The sequence below is a fragment of the Ranitomeya variabilis genome, chromosome 2 (genome assembly GCF_051348905.1).
Source record: "Ranitomeya variabilis isolate aRanVar5 chromosome 2, aRanVar5.hap1, whole genome shotgun sequence".
Classification (NCBI taxonomy): Eukaryota; Metazoa; Chordata; class Amphibia; order Anura; family Dendrobatidae; genus Ranitomeya; species Ranitomeya variabilis.
In genome coordinates this window covers 356,231,417-356,253,129 of record NC_135233.1, presented here as the reverse complement: position 1 = coordinate 356,253,129, position 21,713 = coordinate 356,231,417, and the positions used below count along the sequence as shown (strand labels likewise).

Genomic DNA, 21,713 nt, shown 5'->3' with positions numbered 1-21,713 from the left:
ATACAGTCAAACTGTCTTGGAGGCGTGACTTTCCTTCTTAATGAGACGCAGCACAGCTGTCAAAAATCCCACCTTGGTGCTGGGCGCAGCCTCCTGAGCGTCGTTATTAGCTGTACAGGAGTCTGCGCTGTTGTGTTATCCCTTGGCCATGCGCTGTTAGCGCTGCCCGTCTTCTGACATCATTTCATGTCGGCCGGTGCGGTTCGCGTTGACCATGAATCCCAGCCCTGCAGTGTCTTTTCCTTAATTCACACTGCGGGGCTGGGATTCATGGCCTTGCGCAGTCAATATGTTCGCCTCACACTCGTGTCCTTACACCTGCTTCAGACTGTGCGGCGTCAGCTGATCCCTTATCGCATGCCACAGCCATGAAGCCGCACAGTCTGAAGAAGGCAGAAGGAGATGAGGGACAGGCGAACATATGCACTGCTCATGCATGTCAATCACACCCTCGCAGTCTAAAGAAATTAGACACCGAGGGGCGTTGTGTCGGGCAGGGCTGCCGCAGAGGCGCAGCCAGCCAAACAATGATGTCAGAAGACAGGCAGCGCTACCAAGGGGGTTGCAGCGTGTCATTACAAAGGAAAGTCACACCTCAGGGATGGTTTAATGGTCTCAGGAGACACATTTTAGACGTGTTGTGTTCGGCGTGTGCAAGGAGAGTAACTTAAAGAGCCACCTTGTACAATTGCAGCATTACTGCAGTACAAGGTGGCTGTTATACATGCCAACGCCTGGGGGGGACAGGTTCCCATCAATTTCAGTTCTTGTGTCTGCGTGGCGTTTGCAGGACACGATGCCGGCTACACAGCAGGGGAACAGCTTGCGTTACTGAACCCCACTGACACATTGGCTGGTGTTTTTCTCTGTTCAGCTAGCACTTCCGGGCACCAACTGGCGGTGTTAGAGCCCAGGGTCAGCAGGAGGAGCAGAGGGAGCGGAGTGTAGGCCGAAGCCTGCACTGGCGGCAGCTTTGTGTCTGCGTGGCTTTTGCAGGACATGGTGCCAGCTACACAGCAGGGGTACAGCTGGCGTTACTGAACCCCACTGACACATTGGCTGGTGTTTTTCTCTGTGCAGCCAGCACTTCCGGGCACCAACTGGCGGTGTTAGAGCCCAGGGACAGCAGGAGGAGAGGGAGCAGAGTGTAGGCCGAAGCCTAATTGAACCAATTTTAAAGGTAACCTTTAACCCCCCCTCAGGTGTTACAAACTAGAAGAGCCACACCTTGGGCAGCAGTAATGCTGCCCAAGTCACAGGTTGCTCTTTTAATTTTGTTCCTTGCACACGCTGAATGTTATGGACCTGGTGGTTAGGTGCACCAGAAATGACCTGATAGTTAAACACGGAATTGGGACGAGCTCTGGGGAAATGGGAACTCTGCTGACCGCAAATCCTACTCCTATCAACACAACTAGAAATAGCCGTGGAGCGTGCCTGACTCTGCCTAGACGCCTCTTCACAGCCTAAGAGCTAACTTCCCCTAAAGAAAGAAAACAAAGCCTCACTTGCCTCAGAGAAATTTCCCCAAAGGTAAAAGCAGCCCCCCACAAGTATTGACTGTGAGATAAGAGGAAATCACAAACACAGGATGAAACAGGTTTTAGCAAAGAGAGGCCAGTCTAACTAAACAGATTGAGGATAGAAAAGGGATCTTTGCGGTCAACACAAAAAGCTCCAAAAACCACGCAGAGTGTGCAAAAAATACCCCCGCACCGACTCACGATGCGGTGGTGCCACTCTGCACCCCCAGAGCTTCTAGCTAGCCAGATAGTTTCATGATAGCAAGCTGGACTAGAACTTAACAAGAAAAACCATATGTAACAAATGAACAAGCAGGAACTTAGCTTGTGGTGGAGTAGACAGGTCCACAGAAAGATCCAGGAGAGATCTGAACCAGTACTAGAACATTGACAGCTGGCATGGAGTAACGATCTGAGTAGAGTTAAATAGAGAATCCAGCCTAGCCCCAAATGAGGGCAGCTGGAGAAGGAATCTCAGAACCAGCAGCTCCACTCACAGCCACCAGAGGGAGTCCACGGACAGAACTCACCGAAGTACCATTCATGACCACAGGAGGGAGCTCGAGAACGGAATTCACAACAGTACCCCCCCCCTTGAGGAGGGGTCACCGAACCCTCACCAGAGCCCCCAGGCCGATCAGGATGAGCCAAATGAAAGGCACGAACCAAATCGGCAGCATGGACATCAGAGGCAACAACCCAGGAATTATCCTCCTGACCATAGCCTTCCATTTGACCAAGTACTGAAGTTTTCGTCTCGAAATGCGAGAATCCAAAATCTTCTCCACCACATACTCCAACTCCCCCTCGACCAACACCGGAGCAGGAGGATCAACGGAGGGAACCATAGTCGCCACATATCTCTGCAGCAACGACCTATGGAACACATTATGGATGGCAAAAGAAGCAGGAAGGGCCAAACGAAATGATACAGGATTAAGAATTTCAGAAATCTTATAAGGACCAATGAAACGAGGCTTAAACTTAGGAGAAGAAACCTTCAACGCATTAACGTAACTATCCCTGTGTGGCCTATTAAAAATAGAAAAAAAAAACAAAACACATAATCAGGTTCCTTGCGTCGTGTTCTCATACACTTTATGAAGTTAATAGCCCTCTGTGTCTGTACTGCTACATACTTAGGCTGTTAACTGGTTCATGCAGCTTTACATGAACACCCGAGCCTTACACTATGGCTGGTCCAAATAACTAAAGCAATTGTTACCATCCACCTCTCGTGTCTCCCCTTTTCCTCATAGTTTGTAAGCTTGCGAGCAGGGCCCTCATTCCTCCTGGTATCTATTTTGAACTGTGATTTCTGTTATGCTGTAATGTCTATTGTCTGTACAAGTCCCCTCTATAAGTTGTAAAGCGCTGCGGAATATGTTGGCGCTATATAAATAAAAATTACTATTATTATTATTATATTCATTGGAACATAACGAGATGATAACCAAACCAAATCCCCAACACGAAGTCGGGGACCAACACGGCGACGGCGGTTAGCGAAACGTTGAGCCTTCTCTTGGGACAAGGTCAAATTGTCCACCACATGAGTCCAAATTTGTTGCAACCTGTCCACCACAGAATCCACACCAGGACAGTCCGAAGGCTCAACCTGCCCTGAAGAAAAACGAGGATGAAAACCAGAATTTCAAAAAAAAGGCGAAACCAAAGTAGCCGAACTGGCCCGATTATTAAGGGCGATCCCCAACCATCCTGATCCGCAGAAACAAAGCATCTCAGATAAGTTTCCAAAGTCTGATTGGTTCGTTCGGTTTGGCCATTTGTCTGAGGATGGAAAGCCGAAGAAAAAGACAAATCAATGCCCATCTTAGCACAAAAGGACCGCCAAAACCTTGAAACAAACTGGGAGCCTCTGTCAGACACGATGTTCTCCGGAATGCCATGCAAACGAACCACATGTTGGAAAAATAATGGAACCAAATCAGAGGAAGAAGGCAATTTAGGCAAGGGTACCAAATGGACCATTTTAGAGAAGCGATCGCAAACCACCCAGATGACCGACATCCTTTGAGAAACAGGAAGATCTGAAATAAAATCCATGGAAACATGCGTCCAAGGCCTTTTCGGGACAGGCAAGGGCAAAAGTAACCCACTGGCACGAGAACAGCAGGGCTTAGCCCGAGCACAAGTCCCACAAGACTGCACAAAAGAACGCACATCCCGCGACAAGGAAGGCCACCAAAAGGACCTAGCCACCAAATCTCTGGTACCAAAAATCCCAGGATGACCAGCCAACACCGAACAATGAACCTCAGAGAAAACTCTATTAGTCCATCTATCAGGGACAAACAGTTTCTCCGATGGACAACGGTCAGGTCTATCAGCCTGGAACTCCTGCAGCACCCGCCGCAAATCAGGGGAGATGGCAGACAGAACTACCCCCTGTCTGAGAATACCAGCCGGCTCAGGAACCCCAGGAGAATCAGGCACAAAACTCCTTGAAAGGGCATCAGCCTTCACATTCTTAGAACCCGGAAGGTACGAAACCACAAAATTGAAACGGGAGAAAAACAGCGACCAACGAGCCTGTCTAGGATTCAACCGCTTGGCAGACTCGAGATAAGTCAGATTCTTGTGATCTGTCAAGACCACCACGCGATGCTTGGCTCCTTCAAGCCAATGTCGCCACTCCTCGAATGCCCACTTCATAGCCAACAACTCCCGATTGCCAACATCATAATTATGCTCAGCAGGTGAAAACTTTCTCGAAAATAAAGCGCATGGCTTCATTACAGAGCAATCAGAACTTCTCTGAGACAAAACAGCCCCTGCTCCAATTTCAGAAGCATCAACCTCGACCTGAAAAGGGAGCGAAACATCTGGCTGACACAACACAGGAGCCGAAGAGAAACGACGTTTCAACTCCTGAAAAGCCTCAACGGCCGCAGAGGACCAATTCACCACATCAGCACCCTTCTTGGTCATATCAGTCAACGGTTTAACAACACTAGAGAAATTAGCGATGAAGCGACGGTAAAAATTGGCAAAGCCCAGAAATTTCTGAAGGCTCTTCACAGATGTAGGCCGAGTCCAATCCTAAATAGCTTGGACTTTAACAGGATCCATCTCGATAGTAGAAGGGGAAAAAATGAAGCCCAAAAAGGAAACCTTCTGAACTCCAAAGAGGCACTTAGATCCCTTCACAAACAAGGAATTAGCACGAAGGACCTGGAACACCATTCTGACCTGCTTCACATGGGACTCCCAATCATCCGAAAAGACCAAAATATCATCCAAATATACGGTCATGAATCTATCCAGATACTTTCGGAAGATGTCATGCATAAAGGACTGAAACACAGAGGGAGCATTAGAAAGGCCGAATGGCATCACCAGGTACTCAAAATGGCCCTCGGGCGTATTAAATGCTGTTTTCCATTTATCGCCCTGTTTAATACGCACGAGATTATACGCCCCTCGAAGGTCTGTCTTGGTGAACCAACTAGCCCCCTTAATCCGAGGAAATAAATCAGACAGTAGAGGCAAAGGGTACTGAAATTTGACCGTGATTTTATTAAGAAGGCGGTAATCTATACAAGGTCTCAGAGAACCATCCTTCTTGGCCACAAAAAAGAACCCTGCTCCCAACGGTGACGACGACGGGCGAATATGCCCTTTCTCCAAGGACTGCTTTATATAGCTCCTCATAGCGGCGTGTTCTGGCACAGACAAATTGAAAAGTCATCCCTTAGGGAACTTGCTACCAGGAATCAAATTAATAGCACAATCACAATCCCTATGAGGAGGTAGGGTACTAGACTTGGGCTCATCAAATACATCCCGGTAATCTGACAAAAACTCAGGGACTTCAGAAGGAGTGGAGGAAGAAATTGACAATAATGAAACATCCCCATGTACCCCTTGACAACCCCAACTGGACACCGACATTGATTTCCAATCCAATACTGGATTATGGACCTGCAGCCATGGCAAACCCAACACGACCACATCATGCAGATTATGCAACACCAAAAAGCGAATATCCTCCTGATGCACAGGAGCCATGCACATGGTCAACTGGGTCCAGTACTGAGGCTTATTCTTGGCCAAAGGCGTAGCATCAATTCCCCTCAAAGGAATGGGATGCTGCAAGGGCTCCAAGAAAAAACCACAGCGCCTGGCAAACTCTAAGTCCATCAAATTCAGGGCAGCGCCTGAATCCACAAATGCCATAACAGAAAAGGATGACAAAGAGCAAATCAGAGTAACGGACAGAAGAAATTTAGGCTGTACAGTACCAATGGTGACAGACCTAGCGAACCGCTTAGTGCGCTTAGGACAATCAGAGATAGCATGAGTGGAGTCACCACAGTAAAAACACAGCCCATTCTGACATCTATGTTCTTGCCGTTCAGCTCTGGTCAAAGTCCTATCACATTGCATAGGCTCAGGCCTCTACTCAGAGGATACCGCCAAATGGTGCACAGTTTTGCGCTCACGTAAGCGCCGATCGATCTGTATGGCCAAGGACATTGATTCATTCAGACCAGCAGGCGTGGGGAACCCCACCATAACATCCTTAAGGGCTTCAGAAAGACCCTTTCTGAAAATTGCTGCCAGGGCACACTCATTCCACTGAGTAAGCACAGACCACTTTCTGAACTTCTGGCAATATACCTCCGCTTCATCCTGACCCTGACACAAAGCCAGCAAAATTTTCTCTGCCTGATCCACAGAATTAGGTTCATCATAAAGCAAACCCAGCTCCAGAAAAAACGCATCTACATTACGCAATGCAGGATCTCCTGGCGCCAGGGCGAATGCCCAGTCTTGAGGGTCGCCACGCAACAAAGAAATAATGATCCTTACTTGCTGAATAGGGTCACCAGAAGAGCGGGGTTTCAGAGCAAGAAACAGTTTACAATTGTTTTTGAAATTCAGAAATTTAGATCTATCCCCAGAAAATAACTCAGGAATTGGAATTCTAGGCTCCAACATAGGATTCTGAACTACATAATCTTGAATGTTTTGTACCCTTGCAGCGAGTTGATATACACTAGAGCACAGACCTTGAATGTCCATATCCACACCTAAGTTCTGAACCACCCAGAGTTTAAGGGGAAAAGAAAGGCAAAACACACTGCAGAGAAAAAAAAATGGTCTCAGAACTTCTCTTTTCCCTCTATTGAGATGCATTAACACTTTGTGGGCCAGCTGTACTGTTATGGACCTGGTGGTTAGGTGCACCAGAAATGACCTGATAGTTAAACACGGAATCGGGACGAGCTCTGGGGAAATGGGAACTCTGCTGACCGCAAATCCTACTCCTATCAACACAACTAGAAATAGCCGTGGAGCGTGCCTGACTCTGCCTAGATGCCTCTTCACAGCCTAAGAGCTAACTTCCCCTAAAGAAAGGAAACAAAGCCTCACTTGCCTCAGAGAAATTTCCCCAAAGGTAAAAGCAGCCCCCCACAAGTATTGACTGTGAGATAAGAGGAAATCACAAACACAGGATGAGACAGGTTTTAGCAAAGAGAGGCCAGTCTAACTAAACAGATTGAGGATAGAAAAGGGATCTTTGCGGTCAACACAAAAAGCTACAAAAACCACGCAGAGTGTGCAAAAAATACCCCCGCACCGACTCACGATGCGGTGGTGCCACTCTGCACCCCCAGAGCTTCCAGCTAGCCAGATAGTTTCATGATAGCAAGCTGGACTAGAACTTAACAAGAAAAACCATATGTAACAAATGAACAAGCAGGAACTTAGCTTGTGCTGGAGTAGACAGGTCCACGGAAAGATCCAGGAGAGATCTGAACCAGTACTAGAACATTGACAGCTGGCATGGAGTAACGATCTGAGTGGAGTTAAATAGAGAATCCAGCCTAGCCCCAAACGAGGGCAGCTGGAGAAGGAATCTCAGAACCAGCAGCTCCACTCACAGCCACCAGAGGGAGTCCACGGACAGAACTCACCGAAGTACCATTCATGACCACAGGAGGGAGCTCGAGAACGGAATTCACAACAGCTGAATGAAACACGTACAACATTTAGGCCCTTATACAGTCAAAACTGTCTTTGAGGTGGGAATTCCCTTCGTAATGAGATGCAGCACAGCTGTCAAAAATGCCACCTTGGTGCTGGGCGCAGCCTCCTGAGTGTCGTTATTAGCTGTACAGGAGTCTGCGCTGTCGTGTTATCCCTTGGCCATGCGCTGTTAGCGCTGCCCGTCTTCTGACATCATTTCATGTCGGCCGGTGTGGTTCGCGTTGACCATGAATCCCAGCCCTGCAGTGTCTTTTCCTTAATTCACACTGCAGGGCTGGGATTCATGGCCTTGCGCAGTCAATATGTTCGCCTCACACTCGTGTCCTTACACCTGCTTCAGACTGTGCGGCGTCAGCTGATCCCTTATCGCATGCCACGGCCATGAAGCCGCACAGTCTGAAGAAGGCGGAAGGAGATGAGGGACAGGCGAACATATGCACTGCTCATGCACGTCAATCACACCCTCGCAGTCTAAAGAAATTAGACACCGATGGGGCGTTGTGTCGGGCAGGGCTGCCGCAGAGGCGCAGCCAGCCAAACAATGATGTCAGAAGACAGGCAGCGCTACCAAGGGGGTTGCAGCGTGTCATTACAAAGGAAAGTCACACCTCAGGGATGGTTTAATGGTCTCAGGAGACACATTTTAGACGTGTTGCGTTCGGCGTGTGCAAGGAGAGTAACTTAATGAGCCACCTTGTACAAATGCAGCATTACTGCAGTACAAGGTGGCTCTTATACATGCCAAAGCCTGGGGGGGGACAGGTTCCCTTCAATTTTAGTTCTTGTGTCTGTGTGGCGTTTGCAGGACACGTTGCCGGCTACACAGCAGGGGAACAGCTGGTGTTGCTGAACCCCACTGACACCTTGGCGGGTGTTTTTCTCTGTGCAGCTAGCACTTCCGGGTGCCAACTGGCGGTGTTAGAGCCCAGGGTCAGCAGGAGGAGAGGGAGCAGAGTGTAGGCCGAAGCCTGCACTGGCGGCAGCTGTGTGTCTGCGTGGCGTTTGCAGGACATGATGCCGGCTACACAGCAGGGGAACAGCTGGCGTTACTGAACCCCACTGACACATTGGCTGGTGTTTTTCTCTGTGCAGCCAGCACTTCCGGGCACCAACTGACGGTGTTAGAGCCCAGGGACAACAGGAGGAGAGGGAGCAGAGTGTAGGCCAAAGCCTGCACTGGCGGCAGCTTTGTGTCTGCATGGCGATTGCAAGACACGTTGCCGGCTACACAGCAGGGGAACAGCTGGCGTTGCTGAACCCCACTGACACATTGGCTGGTGTTTTTCTCTGTGCAGCTAGCACTTCCGGGCGCCAACTGGCGGTGTTAGAGCCCAGGGACAGCAGGAGGAGAGGGAGCAGAGTGTAGGCCGAAGCCTAATTGAACCAATTTTAAAGGTAACCTTTAACCCCCCCTCAGGTGTTACAAACTAGAAGAGCCACACCTTGTGCAGCTGTAAGGCTGCACAAGTCAAAGGTTGCTATTTAAGTTTTGAATCTTGCAGACGCTGAATGAAACACGTATAACATTTAGCCCCTTATACAGTCAAACTGTCTTGGAGGCGGGAATTCCCTTCATAATGAGACGCAGCACAGCTGTCAAAAAACCCACCTTGGTGCTGGGCGCAGCCTCCTGAGCGTCGTCATTAGCTGTACAGGAGTCTGCGCTGTCGTGTTATCCCTTGGCCATGCGCTGTTAGCGCTGCCCGTCTTCTGACATAATTTCATGTCGGCCGGTGCGGTTTGCGTTGACCATGAATCCCAGCCCTGCAGTGTCTATTCCTTAATTGACACTGTGGGGCTGGGATTCATGGCCTTGCGCAGTCAATATGTTCGCCTCTCACTCGTGTCCTTACACCTGCTACAGACTGTGCGGCGTCAGTTGATCCCTTATCGCATGCCACGGCCATGAAGCTGTACAGTCTGAAGAAAGCGGAAGGAGATGAGTGACAACAGGTGAAGATATTCACTGCTCATGCCCGTCAATCACACCCTCTCAGTCAAAATAAATAAGACACCGAGGGGCGTTGTGTCAGGCAGGGCGGCCGCAGAGGCGCAGCCAGCCAAACAATGATGTCAGAAGACGGGCAGTGCTACCAAGGGGGGTACAGCGTGTCATTACAAAGGAAAGTCACACCTCAGGGACGGTTTAATGGTCTCAGGAGACACATTTTAGACGTATTGCGTTCGGCGTGTGCAAGGAGAGTAACATAATGAGCCACCTTGTACAAATGCAGCATTACTGCAGTACAAGGTGGCTGTTATACAAGCCAACGCCGGGGGGGAGAGGTTCCCTTCAATTTCAGTTCTTGTGTCTGCGTGGCGTTTGCAGGACACGATGCCGGCTACACAGCAGGGGAACAGCTGGCGTTGCTGAACCCCACTGACAGAGTGGCGGGTGTTTTGCTCTGTGCAGCCAGCACTTCCGGGCGCCAACTGGCGGTGTTAGAGCCCGGGGTCAGCAGGAGAAGCAGACTGTAGGCCGAAGCCTGCACTGGAGCAAGTTGAAAGGGAATCTTGAACCCCCACCCCAGGCGTTTGTTGCTGAAAGAGCCATCTTGTACAGCACTAATGCTGCAGAAGGAAAAGGTGGCTCTTTTAATTATGCTCCTTTCAAAGGCTGAACTACACACTTATGAAATCTGTCACCTCACACCGTTTAACCGTCCCGGAGGTGGGACTTTCCTTTGTAATGTGATGCAGCACACCCGTCATTCCTACCCCCTTGGCGCCGTGCGCCGCCTCGCAATGTCGTCTAATGTAATCCCACCGCGGTCCTGGGATCCGTGGTCATGCGCAGTGCATATCCTCGCCTCTCACTCCCCTCCCTCCTTCTTCTTCAGACTGTGCGGTGTCGGCCGTGGCATGCTATTAGGGATCAGCTGACGGCGCACAGTCTGAAGAAGGCGGAGGGAGATGAGTGACAGCCTGAGGTGAAGATATGCACTGTGCATGGCCACGGATCCCAGGCCCGGGGTGGGATTACATTAGACGACACTGCGAGGCGGGTTCTCGGCCAGCGCTGCCGCACAGGCGCAGCCAGCCTGACACCAAATGATGTCAGAAGATGGGCAGCGCTAAGTGTGCCTGGCCAAGGCATAACATAACAGCGCAGGCTCCGGGACGGAATCAAACAACGCTGAGGAGGCGGCTCACGGCGCCAAGGGGGTAGGAATGATGGGTGTGCTGCGTCACATTACAAAGGAAAGTCCCACCTCCGGGACGGTTAAACGGTGTGAGGGGACACATTTCATAAGTGTGTAGTTCAGCCTTTGAAAGGAGCATAATTAAAAGAGCCACCTTTTCCTTCTGCAGCATTACTGCTGCACAAGGTGGCTCTTTCAGTAACAAACGCCTGGGGGGGTGGGGGTGCGCAGGTTCCCTTAAATTTTAGTTGTGCCAGCGGGGCGGTCGCATGACACGTTACTGGATACACAGCAGGGGAGCAGCAGGCGTTACTGAACCCCACTAACACATTGGCGAGGTGTTTGGCTCTGTGCAAACAGCACTTCCGGGCAGCAACCAGCAGTGTTGGAGCCCGGGGACAGCAGAAGGAGCAGAGTGTAGGCCGGAGCCTGCACTGGAGGCATGTAAATGTCTGTTAGTGTGCCAGCGTGGAGGTCGCATGACACGTTGCCGGATACACAGCAGGGGAGCAGCTGACGTTACTGAACCCCAATAACATGGCAGCAAGTGTTGACTGTGCGGACAGCACTTCCAGGCACCAACTAGCGGTGTTGGAGCCCAGGGACAGCAGGAGGAGCAGATAGGAGGTATTGCAGCACACACAGCAGGGGAGCAGCTGACGTTACTGAACCCCAATAACAGAGGAGCGACTGTTGACTGTGCGGACAGCACTTCCAGGCACCAACTAGCGGTGTTGGAGCCCAGGGACAGCAGGAGGAGCAGATAGGAGGTATTGCAGCACACACAGCAGGGGAGCAGCTGACGTTACTGAACCCCAATAACACGGCAGCAAGTGTTGACTGTGCGGACAGCACTTCCAGGCACCAACTAGCGGTGTTGGAGCCCAGGGACAGCAGGAGGAGCAGATAGGAGGTATTGCAGCACACACAGCAGGGGAGCAGCAGACGTTACTGAACCCCAATAACACGGCAGCAAGTGTTGACTGTGCAGACAGCACTTCCAGGCACCAACTAGCGGTGTTGGAGCCCAGGGACAGCAGGAGGAGCAGATAGGAGGTATTGCAGCACACACAGCAGGGGAGCAGCTGACGTTACTGAACCCCAATAACACGGCAGCAAGTGTTGACTGTGCGGACAGCACTTCCAGGCACCAACTAGCGGTGTTGGAGCCCAGGGACAGCAGGAGGAGCAGATAGGAGGTATTGCAGCACACACAGCAGGGGAGCAGCTGACGTTACTGAACCCCAGTAACACGGCAGCAAGTGTTGACTGTGCGGACAGCACTTCCAGGCGCCAACTAGCGGTGTTGGAGCCCAGGGACAGCAGGAGGAGCAGATAGGAGGTATTGCAGCACACACAGCAGGGGAGCAGCTGACGTTACTGAACCCCAATAACAGAGGAGCGACTGTTGACTGTGCGGACAGCACTTCCAGGCACCAACTAGCGGTGTTGGAGCCCAGGGACAGCAGGAGGAGCAGATAGGAGGTATTGCAGCACACACAGCAGGGGAGCAGCTGACGTTACTGAACCCCAATAACACGGCAGCAAGTGTTGACTGTGCGGACAGCACTTCCAGGCACCAACTAGCGGTGTTGGAGCCCAGGGACAGCAAGAGGAGCAGATAGGAGGTATTGCAGCACACACAGCAGGGGAGCAGCTGACGTTACTGAACCCCAATAACATGACAGCAAGTGTTGACTGTGCGGACAGCACTTCCAGGCACCAACTAGCGGTGTTGGAGCCCAGGGACAGCAGGAGGAGCAGATAGGAGGTATTGCAGCACACACAGCAGGGGAGCAGCTGACGTTACTGAACCCCAATAACAGAGGAGCGACTGTTGACTGTGCGGACAGCACTTCCAGGCACCAACTAGCGGTGTTGGAGCCCAGGGACAGCAGGAGGAGCAGAGGAACACAGTGTAGGCCGAAGCCTGAATGGAGAAAGTCGAAAGGGAACCTTTAAACCCCCCCCTCCAAGGCGTTTGTAGCTGAAAGAGCCAGCTTGTGCAGCACAAAGGATGCAAAAGGAAAAGGTGGCTCTTTTTATTATGCTCCTTGCAAACACAGAACTAAACACTTATAAAATGTGTCCCCTGATACTGTGAGACCGTCCCGGAGGTGGGACTTTACTTCGTAATGTGACGCAGCACAGCCGTCATTCCTACCCCCTTGGCGCCGTGCGCCGCCTCCTCAGCGTTGTTTGATTCTGTCCCGAAGCCTGCGCTGTTATGTTATCCCTTGTCCAGGCACACTTAGCACTGCCCCTCTTCTGACATCATTTGGTGTCAGGCTGGCTGCGCCTGTGCGTCCGCGCTCGCTGAGATCCCGCCTCGCAGTGTCGTCTCATGTAATCCCACTGCGGGCCTGGGATCCATGGGCATGCGCAGTGCATATCCTCGCCTCTCACTCCCCTCCCTCTGGCTTTTTCAGACTGTGCGGTGTCACGGCCGTGGCATGCTATTAGGGATCAGCTGACGGCGCACAGTCTGAAGAAGGCGAAGGGAGATGAGTGAGAGGCGGAGGTGAAGATATGCACTGTGCATGCCCATGGAACCCAGGCCCGCAGTGTGATTAAATCAGAAGACACTGCGAGGCGGGATCTAGGCCAGCGCGGCCGCACAGGCGCAGTCAGCCTGACACCAAATGATGTCAGAAGAGGGGCAGCGCTAAGTGTGCCTGGCCAAGGGATAACATAACAGCGCAGGCTTCAGGACAGAATCAAACAACGCTGTGCTGCGTCACATTACGAAGGAAAGTCCCACCTCTGGGATGGTTTTACGGTATCAGTGGACACATTTTATAAGTGTTAAGTTCTTCGTGTGCAAGGAGCTAAACAAAAATAGCTAGCTTTTCCTTGTGCAGCATTACTGCTGCACAAGGTGGCTATTTCAGTAACAAACGCCTGGGGGGGACAGGTTCCCTTACATTTCAGTTGTTGTGTCAGCGTGGCAGTCGCACGACACATTGCCGGCTACACAGCTGGGGATCAGCTGACGTTACTGACACCCAATAACACTGGGTCATATGTTTTGACTGTGCAGACGGCACTTCTGAGCCTCAACTGGCGGTGTTGGAGCCCAGGAATTACACTTCAGGTGGTAGAAAGATGAACACAACAGGAGACCTGGATACTGTAGACAGTCACCTAATTATTTAATCAGGAAGAGGAGTGGCAAATTCCTGCGAGATCCAGGCCTGGTTCATTTTCAGGAAAGTAAGCCGGTCAACGTTATCGGAGGATAGTCGCATGCGACGGTCAGTTAGTACACCACCTGCAGCACTAAAGACGCATTCCGATAATACACTGGCCGCAGGGCAAGCCAGCACCTCCAATGCATACTGGCTTAGCTCTGGCCATGTATCCAGCTTTGAGACCCAAAACTTGAAAGGGGAAGAGCCGTCTGGGAGTACAGCAAGAGGGCAAGACATATAGTCTGTCACCATCTGACGGAACCGTTGCCTCCTGCTGACTGGAGCCGTGTGTGATGGTGTAGACTTTTGTGGCGGGCACACAAAACTGTGCCACAGTTGGGCCATACTGGTCTTGCCTTGGGCAGAGGCACTGCTTCTGCTCCCTCTTTGTGCAGAGCCTCCTCCACTGCCTGGACGCACTGAGCTGCTTTGTAAAGCACTAGGAGCACTTCTCTCAGTTGGACTGGAGAAGATGATGGAATTCACCAGTGTGTCTTGGTACTCCTGCATTTTTCGCTCCCGGTTCAACGGTGTGATGAGGCATTCTACGTTGTCCCAGTAGCGAGGATCGAGGTGGGTGAACACCCAATAATCAGACATGTTGAGAATGTGGGCGATGCGGCGGTTGTTTCTCAGGCACTGCAGCATGTAATCCACCATGTGCTGCAGACTGCCAACTGGCCAAGAAACGCTGTCCCCTGCTTGAGGCGTGATCTCTGCCCGCTCGTCATCACCCCACCCTCGCTGTACACACTGACTACTGGACAATTGTGTAACTCCCTCCTCTGGACGGATGTCTTCCTCCTCCATTGACTCCTCCTCATCCTCCTCACAAAGTGTCCACTGCCTATGCATTTGTGAGGAACCACGTGGCGCTGACTGTCCAGAAGATGATGGAAATGGTGAATCCTCATCCTAAACCTCTTCCACAACATCATCCCTTAGCGCTTGCAGTGATTTTTCAAGCAGGCAGATAAGGGGGACAGTCATGCTGACTAGTGCATCATCTGCACTTGCCATCCGCGTGGAATAATCGAAGGGACGCAAAACCTGGCAGACATCCTTCATAGTGGCCCACTCTGTGGTTGTGAAGTCTGAACGGCGCGGAGTGCGACTTCTTTGCGCCTGATGCAGCTGGTACTCCATTACTGCTTGCTGCTGCTCACACAACCGCTCCAACATATGTAACGTGGAATTCCACCTGGTAGGTAGGTCACATATGATGCGATGTTCTGGAAGGCGGAATCAGCGCTGCAGAGCCGCAATGCGCGATTTTGCCATGCTGGAACACTGCAAGTGAGCACACTCTTGGCGGACCTTGTGCAGCAGTGCATCAAGATCCGGATAGTCCCTCAAAAAACTCTGCACGACCAAGTTGAGCACATGTGCCAGACATGGCATGTGAGTGAGGTTGCCGAGGCCCAGAGCTGCCACCAGATTTCAGCCATTATCACACACTACCATGCCTGGCTGGAGATTCGCTGCCACAAACCACACATCGCTCTCCTGCTTGATGGCATTCCAGAGCTCCTGCGCTGTGTGGCTTCGATTCCCCAAAGAAATTAATTTCAAGATGGCCTGTTGACGTTTGGCCACGGCTGTGCTCATGTCGGTCGTAACAGGTAAACCTTCATGTGGAAGTGGACTGTGACGGCTCCTGCAGCGATGATTCTGAGGAACTTGTGTAAGAGGAGGAGTCAATGCATACAGACTGGATTCCTGCAATCCTTGGAGTGGGCAGGACACGTCCTGCGCCACTCGCACGATCTGTACCCTTCTCAACAACATTAACCCAATGGGCAGTGAGGGAAAGGTATCGCCTCTGTCCATGTTGACTGGTCCACGCATCGGTGGTGAGGTGGACCTTGCTACTGACGGCGTTCAGTAGCGTGTGTTTTATGTGTCCCTCCACATGCTTGTGCAGGGCAGGGACGGCTTGCCTGCTGAAATAAAAGCGGCTGGGCACATTGCACTGTGGGACTGCCAATGACATCAAGTCACGGAAGCTGTCAGTCTCCACCAGCCTGAATGACAGCATTTCCAGTGACAGAAGTTTGGCAATGCCTGCAGTCAGAGCCTGTGCTCGTGGGTGGTTTGCCGAGAAAGGCCGCCTTTTCTCCCACGCCTGTACTACCGATGGCTGTAGACTGGGCTGGGAGTGTGAGGATGACTGGGAATGTGGTGCTGCGGGTGGAATTACAGTGGGTCTCTGGACAACAGTGCCAGAGGTTCTTCCATGGCGATCCTGGGAGGAAGCTGAACCAGCTGTGTGTGAGCTGGAGGAAGAGGCAACACGAGCTGAAGAGGTGGTAGCTGTTGGTTGGCCTAGCTCTTCAGTGTGTTTCTGTAACTCCGCCGCGTGCCTGGTCCGCACATGTTTCCACATGTTGGAGGTATTGAGGTTGCTGACATTTCTCCCTCTTTTGACTTTGTGATGACACACCTTGCATTTGACATAGCAAATGTCATCTGCAACTGTGTCAAAAAAGGACCAGGCACTGCCAGTCTTGGGAGCGCCCTTTTTGGCTGTTGGAAGAGACATGCTCCTAACGGGTGCCAAAGTGGAGGCTACAGGATCCGCAGTCTTCCCCCTCCCTCTCCCTCTTTGGCCCGTTCGGGGAATCTCTTCCTCAGAGCTGCTCCCACCACCTTCCTGTCCCTCACGCCATGATGGGTCAAGGACCTCATCATCTATACTACCCTCTGCCACCAACTGCTCCTCCTGGGTAGTCTCAGCAGCAGAGCACACACCAGAAAGTGGCACCTGGGTGTCATCAGCGGATGCGTTCTGTGATGTGGTGACCGGAGGCACTGGCCCACCCGCCTCTTCAGACTCAGAGAGAAAAAGCTGTTGGGCATCACTGCACACTGCCTCTTCTTCCATTTCTCCAATGCTGCTTGGCTGGCCCCCTGTTTCCAAGTCAAGAGATTCAGAGAACAGAAGTAGAGACGGCTCCTGTCCTGGGCTCTCTGTCTGCCTGGGCAATTTGGCAGGTGGTGAAGAGACAGATGGGTGCTCTCCAGTGCTCTGTGTCTGAGAGGATGTGGCACTAATTGAAGTCGATGTGTTAGCTGCCATCCATCCGACAACGGCTTCAATTTGGTCTTCACGCAGCAGCGGTGTACGGCGCTCTCCGACAAAGCTGCGCATGAAGGACTGTTCCCTGCTGAAACTGGATGATGATGAGTCACCGGTGCCCGCAGCAGGCCCAGAATCCCCACGTCCTCTCCCTGCTCCGCGCCCACGCCCACGTGCCTTACTCCCTGCCTTCTTCATCTTGGTTGACTGATAAAGATAAGCAGAAAAGTACTAACGGCTTAGTGTGCTTATTCCTGAACAGCTCCTAACAGGTATAAGAAACACTAGTTTTCTAAAGTGTGGACTAGACTTTATTATGAGCTAATGTGGCCTACACAACTGTAAAGTGGTGTGTTTGGTGAACTTTATTATTTATTTATTTTTTTGGGGCTGAACTGACAACAGGGAGAGCTGCCCTCACACGGAGACCGTGCAGGCAGCCGTAAACGGTGCTGCAAGGCCCCAAAAACCTCCTCTACGTTATCCTATGTAGTGTTTTTCCACAATTTAGCTGGATACGGGTGGAAAGCCACTAATAGGAATTATTTGAAAAAATGTGCAGCGGGCTGCACTATTTGCAAAAAAGGACAATGGAATGGATAGAACTGTATGAGTCAGTGAACCACCCTGAGCTGGATACAACCGGCTGTGGCTGCACAAAGACTACAGGGCGAGATGCACTCACACGGAGACCGTGCAGACAGCCGTAAACGGCGCTGCAAGGCCCAAAAAAACTACTCTAGGTTATCCTATGTAGTGTTTTTCCACAATTTAGCTGGATACGGGTGGAAAGTCACTAATAGGAATTATTTGAAAAAAATGTGCAGCAGCCTGCACTACTTGCAAAAAAGGACAATGGAATGGATAGAACAGTATGAGGCAGTGAACCACCCTGACCTGAATACAACCAGCTATGGCTGCACACAGACTAGAGAGTGGGCTGCACTCACACACACACACACACACAGAGACCTTGCAGAAAAGCAAAAGCAAGGTGAACAAACAGCGGTTGCTAAATTAGCCTGGGAAAAGCACAAAGAAGCAAATCGCTATCTCAACTGGCCCTCAGTCAGCACACAGCGTCTTGTCACTAACTGAATTCACAGCAGAGTGAGCGCAAAATGGCGCCAGCGACTTTTAAACTGCAGCATGACATCATTTCAGCAGCCAATCACAGCCTTGCCAGTAGTTTCATGCCCACCATGCTGAACAGGATGTGCCCACACTTGGAATCATTCCTCATTGGCTGAATTCGTGCAGTTTGAATCCTGGGAACTTCCGATTCCGGTATCCGATATGCGGCAAGTATCGGATCTCGGTATCGGAATTCCGATACCGCAAGTATTGGCCGATACCCGATACTTGCGGCATCGGAATGCTCAACACTAAAAATAACCCAAAAATTTTTGTTCAACTTCACAATGGTGTTCCACTTGTTGTTGATTCTTCACCAAAAATTTACATTTGCTATCTTTATGTTTGAAGCATGATATGTGGGAAAAATTTGAAAAGTTCCAGGGAGCCGAATACTTTCGCAAGGCACTGTATATTTACTAGGAAACTATTGCAGATTGAGGTGAAAAGATAATTGTAGAATGAACGCTCCTGTGTATGGGAGAGTTGGCCAAGATTGCTGCAAGCCAAACGATCAGCAAAGCCATCGTTCGGCAATAGTCATCTATTGTGTATGGTGTATGTATGTCCGTAACCAATTATTAGACATTGTGCAATATGAAATGTAAGTTCACATTACATTCTCTTCTAGGTGCATAGCTTAATTCCAGAGATAATGGACCCCTTTCCTGGACCTCACAAAAGAATGACCAAAATCTTAGAGGAAATTTTGGTGTTTGTTTCTGAAAGAGTGAAGATGAATCAGGAGACATTAGACCCCTCCAACCCTCGGGATTTTATTGATTGTTTTCTTATTAAAATGAACCAGGTAAAATTTTCTACATATATTTATCATCCAGCACGTAATAGGATATCTTAAATTAAGTGATAAATCCAAACAATTCATGTGAAAAGGTAAAAAGAAAAATAAGAACCTATTAAGAAGGTACTTGACACTATCACATTCCAAACTACCTGTGACAGCAGTTCCTCGTGCCTGCTGTTTTATTTCCATACCTCAAAGGTATGTGCACACGTCAGGATTTCTTGCAGAAATTTTCCTGACAAAAACCGGACATTTCTGCGTTTTTTCTGCGTTTTTTTGTGCGTTTTTCCCAAATGCATAGAATTGCGGGAAAAGCGCAGAAAATCCGCAAAAATAATGAACATGCTCATTTTTTTACAGCGATGCGTTTTTTTCGCGGAAAAAAACGCATCCATGTGCACAAAACATGCAGAATGCATTCTACATGATACAGTAGAATGCGTAATGTATGCATTTTTAATGAGTTTTTATAGCGTTTTTAGCGCGAAAAAATGTGAAAAAAACGCAAAAAAACCTGAACGTGTGCACATAGCCTAAAGGAAACTGTTCACCATTAACTTGCACATATGGGGTTAATCTGCAAGACAATAGCATGCTAATGCTGTGCTTCTGCTGCTGCACTGAAAGCCTGGCTACCTGGAAGAAATTAACCTTATTCTTCCTGGAAGCCTCAAGCTTTCAGTCATACAGGTTCAGCCAGCACAGCTTCAGTCACTGCTCAGTACATTGTTAGCTGTCATGGAAATGTAATTTGCATTATGGGAACCATTTTTTAAGGGTAAAAAGGAATCAAAGTGGCAGTCAGCCTAGAAAGTTTTCATAAAATCCATTGCTATTAAAGAAAAATTGTAAATCAGGGCTATGATGATTTTTATGAGTATTTTTTGTGTCTTTTTAAATCTTGTGCCTGTATATAGGAGAAACATAATCCCAATTCGGAGTTCACCGAAAGGAACATGCTGACGTCACTAATTCAAGTATTTTTTGCTGGAACAGAGACGATCAGTAGCACATTAAGACATGGTCTTCTCATCCTCTTGAAACATCCTGAGATTCAAGGTATGACATAAGCTTGGCTGGCCACATGGTCATGATTCTACAAACTGTCTATGGTACAATATTGTTTCTTTTTTTGTCTCTTCGTCCTGCAGAAAAACTTCATGAGGAGATTGATCGAGTCATTGGGGACAATCGTTGCCCAAGTATCGAAGACCGAAGCAAGATGCCATATACAGATGCTGTAATTCATGAAATCCAAAGGTTTAGTGATGTTATACCTCTAAATGTCCCACATTCTGCAGTAAATGACATCAAATTTCATGGATATAACATTCCAAAGGTAACAACCCAAAGATTGTACTAATTCCCACTTCTCTGGCTCTTTAGCTAAATCTGATGCTGTCATGTCAAAATACTCCAAAACACCTTTTTTGCTTCAACAGTAGAATTGCATTTGCTTTTTTTCACTTCGAACTAACTCCATATGAACATATTTCAAATGTTTTCTTAGTTGTATTTTTTAACTGAAATATACACGTCAAAATAACTCTTTAAAAAAAAATCCTGAACGTTTTAGCCCCCGTTTGTTTTTTTGTTTGTTTTTCTTTGCAGTTTTGTGTTTGGGGAATTTTTTTCCTTTTAATTGACTCAGTAATGAAATTTGGATTATTTTTGTTTCAAGCAGAACTGAAATGTTGCTTCTTTTCCTACTTGCAAAATACCAACACCAGGTTTACTATGGTGACTTTTTCCACTGAAATGAATAGGAAGCTTTTTTAAAGTATAAAGTTAAAAGGGTGTGGGATTGCACTCAGTGCATTGGAAACAGCTGATCCAGGCACAATGTCACACACATCAACCAACGACATATTTCCTGTAGCTGGCCCCGATGTGGAAAGGGCGGCCCACTCACACGACTACCGCCGACAGCTAGTTTACAATGAGACTAAGTGCAAAGAATTTAAATTAGTAGCAACACTCAAATGCTGCATTAAAAGATGAAGGATTAGTGCTTTAAAGAGTAAAGGTCTTTCATGTTGATATTGAAACACAACATCCATAAGAACACACCTTTACTGTCAGCCAAGGACACACGATGAAAACGTTACTGATCTATCTTTTGATATATTTTTGCAAAATGGTTGCGGGCTCTTAACAAAGTTTCACCTTTCTCTTGCTTCTTCTCTTATTCATTTATAGAACTTTTACTTTATAAAGGGCTAAACAGCCTTCCTGCCATGCGTGCTTCAGTAAAATTCATCCATTTTCCAGGGAATAATAATTTTAGCTGTTCTGTCATTATTCGTCTTTATACATAATGATGCTTTTTCATCTATGCTGCCAGGTTCGGGCTGTATGGGGAGATGTTCATTGCCTTCATTACCTATATGCTTTACTTCTTCTATACAGGGTACTGATGTGTATCCCCTTTTGTACTGCGCTCTCAGAGATCCGGAATATTTTGAAACTCCAAACAAGTTTAACCCCAATCATTTCCTGGATCAAAATGGCAGCTTTAAAAAAGAAGAAGCTTTCATTCCATTCTCCACAGGTATTACCCTTCTAACTAGGGATGAATGAATTATCTCGCAGGACCCTGATCCAGTGACCACACTATAGGAAAACCTAGAACCATGTTACAAGTGATTTTCTTTCACCAATGATACAAACACAGAGGGCATAATTTTACTACCAAGGCATTGAATGCTACAGCTAGGCCAAGAAAATTTAGGGTTTGCCCTCTCGGCAACCTGTGGCAAACAACAGTAGCTGTCAGTCAAGTCGCATCTTGCACTGATGCCTACAGCAAGTGAGTCTTTT

The 21,713-nt window shown here is 49.1% G+C and overlaps 1 protein-coding gene across 1 annotated transcript in view; it reads left to right on the top strand.

Annotated features, from left to right (window-relative positions):
• The window catches only part of LOC143809417 (cytochrome P450 2G1-like), a 52,466-nt gene that overhangs the window by 25,124 nt on the left and 5,629 nt on the right, over positions 1-21,713 (top strand). The window contains exons 5-8 of the mRNA XM_077292485.1: positions 18,720-18,896; positions 19,811-19,952; positions 20,045-20,232; positions 21,303-21,444. Of these exons, the coding sequence (XP_077148600.1) occupies positions 18,720-18,896; positions 19,811-19,952; positions 20,045-20,232; positions 21,303-21,444 (649 nt within the window). The remainder of the gene's footprint in view (positions 1-18,719; positions 18,897-19,810; positions 19,953-20,044; positions 20,233-21,302; positions 21,445-21,713) is intronic.